Here is a 13,353-nt window from a genome sequence, read left to right as displayed (position 1 = left end):
CATATTACAAATCAAAGAACATACTGCCTGTGTTTTCTTTTAGGAATTTTATGGTTTTGGGTCTTACATTTAAGCCTTTAATCCATTTGAAATTTATCTTTGTGCACGGTGTGAGAGAATCATCCAGTTTGGTTCTTTTGCATGTAGTTGTCCATGTAAGTGTGGGTTCATTTCTGGTCTCTCTGTTCCATTGGTCTGTTTTTTCTGCTGGTACCAAACCATTTTGGTTACTGTAGCTTTGTAGTATAGTTTCAAATCAGAGAGCATGATACTTCCAGCTTTCTTCTTTTTTCCTCAAGATTATTTTGGCTATTGGAGGTCTTTTGTATTTCCTTACAAATTTTGTGATTATTTGTTCTAATTCTGTGGGAAATGCCATTAATATTTTGATAGGGATTGCACTGAATATATAGATTTGTACTCCATCTTTCTGAACTCAACTGGGAAGTGAGGATGTTAGGGGTGTGCTTGAGCATCACATGGAAGGTTGGATGGGCATCTTTTAAGGTCACTTTTTAGTCTCTGATTCTGTTTCAAGGCTGAGCCTTGATCCTTCTCACCCTGGACACTGGGAAAAGAATGAAAGGCTGTGGCCATCTACTCATGAAAGATAGGAAGTTCGTATTGAAGCCTGCATACCCTGGAGCCCTTGAGCCACAACTACTGAGCTTGCATGCTGCAACACCTGAAGCCCATGCACCTAGAGCCTGTGCTTCACAGCAAGAGAAGCCAGTGCAGTAGGAATCCTGTGCACCGCAACTAGAGAGTAGCCCCACTCTCTGCAACTAGAGAAAGCCCGCACACAGCAATGAAGACCCAGTGCAACCAAAAATAAAATAACTAAGTAATAAATAAAAATACCTAGAAAAAAGTGAATAGGGAGTTAGTTACCAAAGATGAGATAAGGTTGAGATGAGGGGAGTTTTCAGATTTCCAGGGAATGCATGCATATGAGCAGGTAGCAGCTGCCCAGGAGCCATTAAGCCTTTGGGCTCTGGAGCCAGACTGCCTGGATTCAGATCCCTGCTCTGCCATTTGTGAACTGGTTGGCCTTGGGAGGTCATGTGACCCCTCCGTGCCTGTTTCCTCATCTGTAAAATAGTGAGTAATGATAGCACTTACTTCATGGGGTTCTCATGTGGATTCAGTGAATTTACATACACAACGAAGCTCTTAGCACCATACCTGGTGCTTGGTAAGTGCTCAGTAAATCTCAGCCATCACTCCCTGGGAAGGAGATCGAGAGCCCCTAAATGAGCATCTGTGCCCCCAGTAAATGCTTTTCTGAATTACCTCTCTCTGCCTCCAAGACTGGTACCCTGCTTCTGAGCTGAGGAGGTGGAGAGCCTGTGCTGCACTGCTGGGCCTGATAGCTTTCTCAATTCCCTAGCGGAGGTGTTATCTCCTCCCGGCACAACCACTTCCTTTTCTGAGAAATGAGCACATCTGTCAGGCTTAGCTTCTTAGAACTAATGGAGGGGGAGGAGGCGGGGGAGGAGAGGCTGGCAGCTGACAGGGGCAGACTTAAAGAAAGATTACCAAGAAGTTTGCTGTGAGGATGCCTCCAAATAGCCCTGACAGCCCAGATGGCTTGGGCTCCCCATGGCACCCTCTTCCACCATAACACCAAGGTCACTTTGCTTCATCAACTGCTTTCATACCCTTTTCTCATCATCACTGCCTGTGAGGTCAAAGCAGGAGAAACTGAGGTTCAGAAGTAGAGAGGCCCGCTGTGCCACCCACCAGCTGAGGTGTCAGCCCAGCTGTCTAGCCACCCATCTCTTTTTCCCTGCCCATGGAGCCACCTCTCTGAGTTGCCTACATCCAGGCCTGTGGTCCCCAGGGTAGAGGAGAAAGGCTGTGTTCCTCTCATTTTGCTGAAGCCCACACACAACCTCCCACCTCCAGCCCCCGCCCCCGGGAAAGCCAAGGGAAGTGGATTCCAACCACAAACCTCACTTCTTCCGAGTCTCCGCCTGCAGCTCCCTGCCGAGAGAGTGATAAGGCCTCTTCGTTTGCCCCACTGCCTACTTGCCTGCCATCTCCGTGAGATCTCCTAGCAAGACCTCATTTGTCTATTCCGCTGGCATTTGTCAGCCTCTACTTCAGGGAAACTGAGTCCAAGAGCAGAAAGTGACTCCTGGCCTGCCTGTGCAGGGCTTTGATGAGGCTGGGTAAGGTACATTCTTGATGTTCCTGGCACTTTCCCTGGGCTGCTAGGAGCCCCTTCCTCTTCTCCACCTACCTCTTTCCAGAAATAACCAAGTAGGAAGGAAGCAGTGGGCCTGGGCCCTCCAGAGTCACACTAGAGGAAGGAAGGGCCCGTCTGGCAGCGGTGCTTGTTCTCCACTAAAGCCAGGACGGAAGGGTTTCACTTTCTCTCCTGGCCTTCGTCACATCCTTTTCCTGTGGCACCCAGTTCCCCTCAGCTGGCTTGGGGCCAGAACTCATTCATTCAGCTGGTGCTTCAGGCCACCTTCCTCCTCCTGAAGGGACCCAGGTATATAGGCCTGGCCCCAGAATATGAACTGGTTCTTCAGTTACCCACTTGAGACAGGTCTCTCAGTATCTCTGAGCCTCAGCCTACCTGAGCTTAGAGTGAGGACCTCCTTCAGTAATAGTGTGTGCACCTGGCCCGTGATGGGGCCTTGAGAACAGTTGTCCTTTGGACCAAGGGCCAAGTACTCCGCCCCCGTGAGCAGAGTACTGTGTAGAGGCTAGGAGCAAAGGCTCTGAGGCCTGACTGTTGGTGCAGGCAGCCCAGTCATGGCCCCAGACCACTGTGTGACCTTGGGCAAGTCACGGATTACCTGTGGGCCCTGGGTCCGTCAGCTGTATGATGGGTTAACAGTAGAACCCACTGGCCCTCAGAGCTTAGAGACAGTTTAATGAACCAGTCCACAGAAAGGACCAAGGAGAGGGTCTTTCTAGGTAAGTGCTCTGGAAATGTCAGCTGCTGCTGCTGCCACTGAGGAGCCTAGTTCTCTGTGGGTGGAGACAGCAGGGACCCAAGATGGCAGGATTGGACCTCAGAATGAGCAAGAGGCCAGAACTCAGACAAATCCCAGTCCTGCCACTTGCTGGACAGGGATTATGGGGGACACTGAAGCTGCCATCTTGACATCTGTAGAATGAGGCTCCAATAAATGTTCTGAGGGCTGACTGAACGTAGTCATTCATTTGTTCATCTCAAATGGATTCATTTAGAATGGCACCTGCTGTGTTCTAGGCACAGCACCAGCTTCTTGAGGTACAAGTGACAAAAACCACACACAGTCTGGTGGGGCAGACAGGACCAAAAACACTCAGGTGACTGTGCCTGTGCCCAGGGGATACGGCCTCCTCAGAGTAAAGTGCTTTAGCTCAGTGCCTGGAGCAGGCAAAGCATTCACCTGTGTGATATGAAGGTCAGCTGCCATCATAACAGATACTGTGTGTTTTTTTTTTTCTTTTTGGCTGCACTGGGTCTTCCTTGCTTTTTCTTAGAATTTCTCTGTTTGTGGTGATCTGCGGCTGCTCTCTAGTTGCAGTGTGGGCTTCTCTTGTTACGGAGCGTGGACTCCTGGGTCGCGGGCTCCAGTTGCTACGGCTCCCGGGCTCTAGAGCACAGGCTCAGTAGCTGTGGTACACGGGCTCAGTTGCTCCGCGACGTGTGGGATCTTCCCAGACCAGAGAGCGAACCCATGTCCCCTGCACTGGCAGGTGGATTTCTATCCACTGCACCACCAGGGATGTCCCAGATATTATACTGTTGTTTAGAAAGTGAGGACACTATGGGCTCAAGAAGCGAAGTAACCTGCTGAAAGCCACATCTCTTGGAAGAAGCATGGAGATGTGGGAGGTGAGAGGGAAGAATGAGTAGTGGAGAACTGATGGGGTTCAAGTAGGAAGTGCGCTCCAGCCCCTGGCAGGCCCAGTGGTCCACTGGCACTTGGACCGCTGCCCGAGGACATTGCTGTGCCAGCCTTTCTCCTGACTTCTGCAGGGTTGCAGGTGGCTCCAAGGTAACCTTCATCGTGCAGTTGACTTTCTCTGGGCAGAGATCTAGCCGAAGCCAGTCTGTGCCTGTCTGGATGAGCCCCTGGCTTCAGACATGTCAGTCTTGATCCCTGCCGATACTGAGTCCCTGGACTGATACGCGAGACCACCATACAGAGGGCCTCAATCTGCAGACGCCGCTGCCTCTCCTTCTCACCTCAGGGTCTTGGCACTTGTCACTTCTGCTGGAAGATGCTCTTTTTCACTGAGGATTTTTCTTTTTTTCATTTGGCTTCACTGGATCTTAGTTGTGGCACGTAGGATCTAGTTCCCCAAACAGGGATCAAACCTGGCCCCCCTGTGTTGGGACTGCAGGTTAGCCACTGGACCACCAGGGAAATCTCATCACCCAAGATTTTTGATCCTCCCTTGGCCACTGCCACCTAGTCATTCAGGACTCAGTTTAGACCCCCAGCTTCCTCCAGAGAGGCCTTCTCTGACCACTCTACCTAGATCAGTCCACTGGTATTCTTTACCGCCTGCCCAGGACTTACTCTCTTCAAAACCCCATCATATCTGAACTTGTCTTGCTGCTTATTCTCTTTGCTTCTCTCTAGGACTGTTTCTCAACCTGACTTTCTCCTCACCACTCCCTACTAAGGAGTCTTTAGACATGTTTGTCTTAACTGCCCTGGCATAAGTCTGAATACCACAGATGTGCTGTGTATCTCTTTCTATGCTGTGTCCTCACCCCGCCCCATGGGGAACGCATAGACTAGAGCGTAAGCTCTGAGAGCAGGGGCCTTGTTTGTCCTGTTCAGTGCTGGGCCCAAGGCACGGTAGACAGAGTAGTTACGGTATGAATGAAGGTCCAGAATCTCTGGGAGCACAAAGGAGATGTTCCTGCTGGAGTTGAAGGCAGGATAAGCAGGGAAGTCTTGGAAGACAGGACTCCAAAGTAGTCACATAAGCTGGGTAGGGTTGGCTGATTGAGGAAGGCAGAGGTGGGGAGGGTTACCAGTTAGAGGGCTCATAGCTGGCCAAGGCTCCGGGGCCTGAAGCACTCTGGACTGTGGGGCTGCGGCCGTCCCACCCTGGTGGCCGGGACTGCTGGAGGCAGGACCTTGGAAGTGGTCCCAGCCTTACTTGTCCTGGGGACCCTGGTTCTTGTCTCACCACTCCGGAGGGCCCTGATGCTAGATGGTAGAGTCCGAGCTCTCCCACAAACTGGCTCTTTGAAACTGTAGAGTGGGTGAGCAGGTGGGCCTTGTTGACTTGTGGGTCTCTAGCCTAGGTGTCCATGGTTCTCCCATGGAGGTCGTTAGCCACCACCTATCCCCAGGGGTCCTGAAAACCCCTACATGGATCCCATCCATGGTAGCGGTCACAGCTACAAAGAGCAGCTTACCCTGTTTTGCCCTGCCCCACACTGAGAATGCACATGGTCCTTTAGGCTGGGTCTCCTGAAAGCCTCTGGGACATCAGAGACTGATCTCCCTGCTGCCCACCTTAGATCTAACCCCCGTCTACCATGGCAGCTCTGGCTCAAACCGGTGGGAGCCACGGAGCACCAGTGGGGCTTATCTCTGCTTTTCCAGACCAGGGCAGCTCCGCAATCCTGTTTGTTTATCCAGAGCAGCCGCCTGCTGAGAAAATGGCTGTGTTTGTTTCCAAGTGTGCCGTGTGAACCGTGGGCTAAATATACCCACACCACTGCCTCCCCGGCACCCGCCCTGGAACAGCACGCCCCGTTTTGCTCCTGCTCTCTCTATGAAAGCAATCCCCAGGATCCTCTCCCCCTCCCTAGGAGGAGCTTCTGAAATGGAGATGAAGATTGTCCAAGCGCGCAGCGGATGCACGGGTGGGGGCTGGGCCGATCAGAGCTGTGTCTCCGTGGCACCGAGAGGAGAATGCTCCCTCCTCCCTGGGATGACTGTTCCTGGACAGGGAGCGCTTTGTGCCCTTGCAGGGACGGGGCCTGTTTACTCCAGCTCAGCCCAGAGCCGAAAATTTCCCGTGGCTGCCAGCCCTCGACTTCAGGAAAGTTCCCATCGAGGGAGCCAGGCCTCTCCCACTTTGGCTGCAGCCCAGTGTCCCTGGTTTCTTGTGGGACATTTGGCCCCTTGGGATGATTTCTGGCCATGGCTCCCTCTCTCATGCTCCTCACAGCCCAGGACTCTCCCTCATCACAGATCAATCTTTTTTGTGACTTCACCTGGGGCCACCTTCGCTTAGGCCCAGAAAAATTTCAATTCCTGTAAGAATTTTCTGGTCTAACAAGAAACCCATGGAGGCTAAGCGGGATGAAGGCCAAAGAGTAAGGACGCTGGCTGCTGCCGCTGCCCTTCTCTTTCCGGGCCCAAGGCCCGCCCCCCGCCCCAGCCCCGACACAGGGAATAGTCCTGCTGGAGCAGCACCCCTTGTGGCTCAGCCGGTAAAGAACTCCCCTGCAATGCGGGAGACCTGGGTTGGGCAGATCCCCTGGAGAAGGGAAAAGCTCCCCACTCCAGTATTCTGGCCTAGAGAATTCCATGGACTGTATAGTCCGTGGGGTCGCAGAGTCGGACACAACTGAGCGAACTTCACTTCCACAGCAGCACCCAGGCTGGGGCCAGGCGGTCCTGGGCTTTGATCCTGGCTCCGCGCCTGTTCGCTGAGTGACCCAGGCAAGGTCTTCCGGCTCTATATACCTCAGCTGTTTCATCTGTGACATGGGGCTCAGATCGCTACATCTGAGGATTCTGATGAAGGTGAAGGGGATGACAGTGTCTGGAACTTAGGAGGCATGTAAAACCTTTGTTCTCTTCATGTATTTATTGATCACTGACTCTGTGCCAGACACTGTTTTGGGTTCTGGGTATATAGAAACAGGCAGCCTCTCTGCCTCGTCAAGCCATAACTACTGCAGGAGATCAGTCAAAGCAAAGACCCAAAAGGGCAGGCCCTGCTTCCAGAAAGTGCTAAGAAGAAAAACAGAACACGGTGAGGGGATAGGTAGCAAGAGATCAGGGTGGGGGTACCATAGTAGACAAGGTGGCCAGGGAAGGCATCTCTGAGGACATGGCATTTGAACAGAGTTAGGAGTGAAATGAGGGAGCCTGGGGTCGAGAGCTCCAGGCCACAAGGGCTGTAGGCCCTGAGCTCAGCAGATGTTGCAGTGACAGCAGGGAGGCCAGTCAACTAGAATGAAGCATGCAGTGCGGAGGGGCTGGGGCCTGCTGGGCCTCACTGGCCTTGGTGAGGACTCGATTCCGTGTGTGATGGGGAGCCTTGGAGAGCTCGAGAACGTGGAGTGACAGGGGCTCAGTGGTGGGGTTTTCCCCACCTGCCCGCCTTCCTTCCCAATGTCTTTTCCCCTTTCTAGAAGGACTCTGCTCTGGCTCACGCATCACTGCTGCCTCCCTAATGGCTTAATAAATATAGAGGGTTCTTTGAGTCAGGTTGTCAGTTCAGTGTGTATTACCCTCTGCCAGGTACCAGGGACATGAACGGACATGACACTGTCATTCTAAGTGCAAGGAAAAGCTGTTGGTGTGCCACACTCTGACCTATGTTTTAAAAATCTTGGCATGGAGTGAGGGGGTGTCGTCACGACTAGAAGTAGGGCCCAGCAGATAGCGTAGTGAGCAAACTGTCCAGGTGGGACATGGAGCCAACCAGAAATGGCAGACGCGGTCTGAGGGGGCCACCCAATGGCTCAGCCACTCTGGCCCAGGTAGAGTGTGGGCCCACGGTGTGAGTTCCTGGTGGAGAAGCAAGAACACAGTCTCTGGAACCAGCCAGTGGTTCCCTCCCTGGGCAGTCAAAGCACACTGATCCTAGGTGCCAGACACCAGTTTTAGATTCTGGTTCCTCCAGAGTTGGGTGACCTGACCAACTTCCTCTGCACTCAGAGGCCTGGCTTTCTGGTCTGCCAGTGGGGAGAGACAGCCCGCACTGCAGCATTGTTGAGAGGATTAAAGGACAAATGGGGTGCAAGGCGCCCTCATTAAAGGGTGCTCCGCCTGCCCCACAGATTGGTTCCACCCTAGGCTGGGTCATTCAGCCCGCAGCCCCTCCTGTGTGGTATCACGTGCTTCCCTCCTGACTAGCTTTGGGGCAGAGGACTGTTGCTCACCTCCTCCTGGGCCCTGGGTCATGCCCCCTGGGGTGGGGGACAGGGCCTCATGGACCCCATCCTAGTCCTGCACTGCTGTTACCCTCTCCACTCCACCCTGATCTGCCCACCCATCAGCCTGCCCCGGTCAGAGGCTCCCTCCAGATCTGCCCTGCCCCAGAATCACTCTGGGAGTTTCCCCTGTCTCTTTTCTCTCCCTTCCTCCTTCTCTCCCTCCTTTGCAGCAGTAGAAAGCCTGGGGCCTAATAGTTCTGCACTGCCCTCAGGCTCAACTCCAGCTTCCTCCAAGCTTCCAGCTCACAGCGGGTCCAGCTCTCACTCACCCCTTCAGGCTCATCTCCCCTCTCCTCCTCTCCTGCTCCAGCCCCTTGGCCTCCCTCAGTTCCCTGCCCATCTCTTTCCCATCTCAGGTTCTGGAAGGACCACTTCCTAGCTGCCTGACCTTGGACAGAACTCTTCCCCCACTTTGCACCTGTTTTCTCAGCAGTAAAATGGGTTGGTTATCCCCACCTGAGGGTCAGGAAGAAAAGCAGCCCTTAACCCTTTATCTGGCCCAGAGAGGGCACGGACAGCTGCAGTTTTTCAACTCAGCAAGGTCATCACATGCCGACCACCCTCTTTGTCCCAGCCACATTCCTGTTTGAGAACTCAAACAGTTCCCTTCTCTTCTGTCTCCCTGCAGGACACTTTTGTGGAACTCTACGGGAACAATGCAGCAGCCGAGAGCCGGAAGGGCCAGGAGCGCTTCAACCGCTGGTTCCTGACGGGCATGACTGTGGCTGGTGTGGTTCTGCTGGGCTCGCTCTTCAGTCGGAAATGACCAGACACTGACCACCCACTCACCCACACACCCCCGTCCTCCCCCCACCACATCTCTCCGTCCAGCCACCATTGCCACCAGGAGAACCACTCCATGGAGCCCACAGCCACCCACACATCACAGGGTTGGGCCTCGACCTGGTCCCCCGCAATTAGTTTTCTAGAATTTACATGCTTCTGTGAGAGCCGCCTTCCTCAATTCTTATGGCGTCAAAACCCACAAAATTCTCTAGAATCTGCCCCGGTGGAAGCTAACAGGTGTGGGGGGTTGTGACTGGGGGCCAGAGTGCCCCACCCGATTGGTGGGTCCCCTTCCTCATTTAGGGTCCCTGAGCATGCTTTCTTGCCAGGGAGCTGGAAAGTTTTCTGACCCTTTTCCCCAGAAAGAGAGACAATAGATTGCCTTCATTTTGATGTCTGTGGCCTCAGAATTGATCATTTCCTGTCTCCCCCCTTCCCGGCCCTGGGTTCCCCGTTCATTCATCCCCACCCTCCCAAGAGCCACGTAGGGCCCACTTCTGACTAATTAGGGATTCAGGATGCTTGGGATAAAGAAATAAGGACCAGGACCCCCTCCCCACCTCTGACCCAGCCAAAGTCCCTCCCCGCAATCCCAGTGTCCTCTAGAGGCCTCTGGCTAGAGGCTGGCCTCACCCGAGATGGAGGGACTGTAGCTGCAGGAAGCACCCCATGCCAAAGCTGGGGTGGCCTTGCAGTTTAGCACCACCCCAGTTCTTCCCCTTCCCTGGCTCCATGACCATGACTGAGGGACCAACTAGGCCCGAGATAGGTGCCGCAGAGCTGTTTATGGCCTCAGCTGCCTCACTTCCTGCAAGAAGATAAGCCTGTGGCGTCTTTGCCTTGGGCTGCTGCCCATGGGGTTCAGGGGCCGTGGCCCAGAGGTGAGGGGGAGCTACCGGGAGCAGCTGTGGGAGCCCTAGGGTCTTCCTACCTCAGGCAGGAAGGGCAGGAAGAAGAGCCTTGTGCATGGGGTGGAGCTGGGACTGGCCGGAGGGGCCAGCCCTGCCTGGTCTGAACAATTTGTGCCCCACCCCCATTCAGCCTGAACAGCCGGGCTGCCAAGGTCAGCACGGCCTGGCCAGGAGCTCTTCTGACCTCCCTCTCTCTCCTCTGCTCCACCCATGGCCTGTCTCATCCCTGGGGGTCCAGGCCTAGCCCCGGCCACCCCGGGCTCTCTGCTGTACATATTTGAAACTAGTTTTTATTCCTTGTGAAGATGATATACTATTTTTGTTAAGCGTGTCTGTATTTATGTGTGAGGAGCTGCTGGCTTGCAGTGCGTGTGCACGTGGAGAGCTGGTGCCCGGAGATCTAACAGCCTGATGCTCCCTGCACCCCCCACCCCACCCCCCACCCTGGTCTGGGAAAGCCAGCCGGGGGTCCTGGCTCCTGAGAGGCACCTGTCCCTCCCCCAACCCCTACCCCACACTTTTTCCAGCTCTTTGAAATAGTCTGTGTGAAAGTGAAGGTGCAGTTCAGTAATAAAATGTGTTCTTCGTGAGCAAAGGGCCTGGCCTCTTGTGTGCTCCGGGAGGGGACGCTTGGCTGGCAGAAGAGGTGCAGGAGAGCTGGGTACCCGTGCTGACTCGGCTGCCCTAACCTTGGACAAGTCCCTTCTTCCTCTGTTTGGTCCTGAATTTCTCCACCTGTCCACTGGGTTTTTATTGAGCACCTGCTATGTGCTGGGCACTGGGACTTTGTGTGAACATGACAGACACAGTCCTTGCCCTCAGGGGTTGATATTCTAGTGGGAGAGACAGTCCAGTGGCCACTTGGCAAGTGTTTACTGAGCCCTGCTCTGTGTAGGCACAGCCGTTAAAGAAAGTGAAAGTGTTAGTCTTGCTCAGTCCTGTCCAACTCTTTATAACTCCACGGACTGTAGCCCGCCAGGCTCCTCTGTCCATGGAATTCTCCAGGCAAGAATACTGGAGTGGGTTGCCATTCTCTTCTCCAGGGGATCTTCCTGACACAGGAATTGAACCCAGGTCTCCTGCATTGTAGGCAGATTCTCTACTGTCTCAGGCACCAGGCAATCCCAGCCCTAGGCACTGGGAATTCTGCAGAGAACAAAGCCCCTTCCTTTATGGAGCTTCCATTCTGGTCGAGGAGACAGGGAAATGAATATAAGGATGGCTGTGACTGTTGCAGGGCAAAGGTGGAAACAGAATGACTGAGGAAGCATGGCAAGACATGAAAGACCTAGTCGGGAAGGAGATAAGAAGGGGTCAGACTCGAGATAACATTTTAAAGATAATCCCACAAGATCAGCTGATGGATTGGAGAGAGCTCTAGAGAGAAAGAGAAACCATGGGTGATTCAAGGTTTTGAAATAGTGATACCATTGTAATCCCAAGGTGAAGCATCCATCTGAGGCCAAGAAGTTCATAGTGAATGCTCTAACAGCATTTAATATGGAACCTGAGCTTGTCTGGGAGTCAGGGAGGGCTCCTTGGAGGAAGTGATATCAGAACCAGAGCCTGAAGAGTCTGTAAGAGTTCACCAAAAGAAGCGGGGTGGCAGGAAGAGTGGTCCTGGTGAAGAAGCAAATGCACAGGACAATCAAGAATTTTCTTCAGGCTGAAGGAAAGTTGGTGTGTCTGGTGGCTCTTGGGTCAATATGATGCTAGAGAGGTGGGATGGGGAGGACTGGATTTGATCCTGAGGGCAGTGAGAGCCAGAGGAAGGTTGTTAGAGAGTGATAAGGAAATGGCAATCCACTCCAGTGTTCTTGCCTGGAGAATCCCAGGGACGGTGGGGCCTGGTGGGCTGCTGTCTATGGGGTCCGCACAGAGTCGGACAGGACTGAAACGACTTAGCAGCGGCAGCAGCATACCACTTAGACCCCAAAGCGCCCTCTGGCTGCTATGTGAAGAAGGCTCTGGAGGGAGAGCAGAGTGGAGAAGCCGTGGCTCGGTTGACGCTCCAGTTCTGAGGGTGGTCAGCCAGGTGTGTATACTGGGTCGCCATTCCTGGTCTCTGGTCAAGTAACCTAGCCTATGTCCTAGCTTTCCCATCTGTGAAATGGGTAGGATTGTAGTACCCATCTCAAACAATAGTGGTCAAAAGTGAATGAGAGATAACCCGACAAAGTTCACCCAAGGGGTGATGCAGCGATGACCCTGCCTTCAAGAAGAACCTCAAAAGGAAGAAGGAGGTGCTCCTCAAGGAGTTCAACGTGGCTGTGGCCGGAGATCCGGGAAGGGTCTGGAAAAAGGAGCAGGACTCCAGAGGCAGGCCCTCCAGCTAGGGAGGCGGTCTCTCCAGCTGGGGGCGGGGGGCGGGCCAGAAGGCGGGACCTGCCACGGGCGCCCCTCCCCGTCTGCTTTCAGGAGGGAGCTTGACTGCCCCCTGGTGGTCAGGGGTTTCCACCTGAAAGCCACTCCCACCCCAGATGCCTGCTCCCAGTGCTTCAGAGGACCTGCCTGTCTCCTGACTGGCCAGCTTTCTGCTGTGTCCCCCATTTCTGCCCTGTTCACCAAGAAGGACGTCTACACTTCCAACCATTAGCTACCGGATTCATAGCTTTTCACGGCTCCTGGCTCAGGGTCACCATTCTCCAAAGCCTTCAGGCTTCTACATCTTTAGGCCCAGGATATGACCCTGGCCGGTAACTTAACCACTCAAGTCCCCTCTCCAGATTCTTGAGATTCTTCCAAAAACGTCTTTTTACAGAATTTTGTTGTTGTTGTTCAGTCACTAAGTCGTGTTCAACTCTTTGCAACTCCATGAACTGTAGCATGCCAGGGTCCTCTGTCCCTACTATCTCCCAGAGTTTGCTCAAATTTGTGTCCCTTGAGTCAGTGATGCTATCTAACCATCTCATCCTCTGCCACCCTCTTCTCGTTTTGCCTTCAATCTTTCCCAGCATCAAGTCTTTTCCAGTGAGTCACCTCTTCACATCAGGTGGCCAAAATATTGGAGCTTCAGCAACAGTCCTTCCAATGAATATTCAGGGTTGATTTCTTTTCGGATTGACTGATTTGCAGTCCTAGGGACTCTCAAAAGAGCCTTCTCCAGCACCACAATTTGAAAGCATCATTTCTTTCACATAATATGTGACTACATTCTGATCCATTTTTTTACACAAAGAGTAACAGACACACTGTACCTGGTTTTTTTTCTACCTAAATAGTTTACCTTATAGAAGTTTCCATGTTCATACATGAATCCCTGATTGTTATACAGCTTCAGCAATTAACTCATGGCAGATTAATTCTTTTTTCTAGCTGTATTATATTCCACAAATGTTTGAACCAGACCCTGAACTCCGTGATTTCAACCTTAAACATGGCATGAAAAGTGAAAGTGAAGTCGCTCAGTCCTGACTCTTTGCAACCCTGTCGACTGTAGCCCACCAGGCTTCTTTGTCCACGGGATTTTCCAGGCAAGAATACTGGAGTGGGTTGCCATTTTCTTCT

General features: G+C 53.1%; 1 protein-coding gene across 5 annotated transcripts in view; it reads left to right on the top strand.

Moving 5' to 3' along the window:
- Positions 1-10,441, top strand: part of BCL2L1 (BCL2 like 1) — a 50,561-nt gene extending 40,120 nt beyond the window's left edge. For all 5 annotated transcript variants that reach the window (XM_043480485.1, XM_043480483.1, XM_043480486.1 and 2 more), the window contains exon 3: positions 8,778-10,441. In XM_043480485.1, the coding sequence (XP_043336420.1) occupies positions 8,778-8,915 (138 nt within the window). In that variant the 3' untranslated portion in view covers positions 8,916-10,441. The remainder of the gene's footprint in view (positions 1-8,777) is intronic.
- The last annotated feature ends 2,912 nt before the right edge of the window (positions 10,442-13,353 follow it).

Source organism: Cervus canadensis, chromosome 10 (assembly GCF_019320065.1).
Source record: "Cervus canadensis isolate Bull #8, Minnesota chromosome 10, ASM1932006v1, whole genome shotgun sequence".
Lineage (NCBI taxonomy): Eukaryota > Metazoa > Chordata > Mammalia > Artiodactyla > Cervidae > Cervus > Cervus canadensis.
This window is presented reverse-complemented; position numbering and strand designations above follow the sequence as displayed.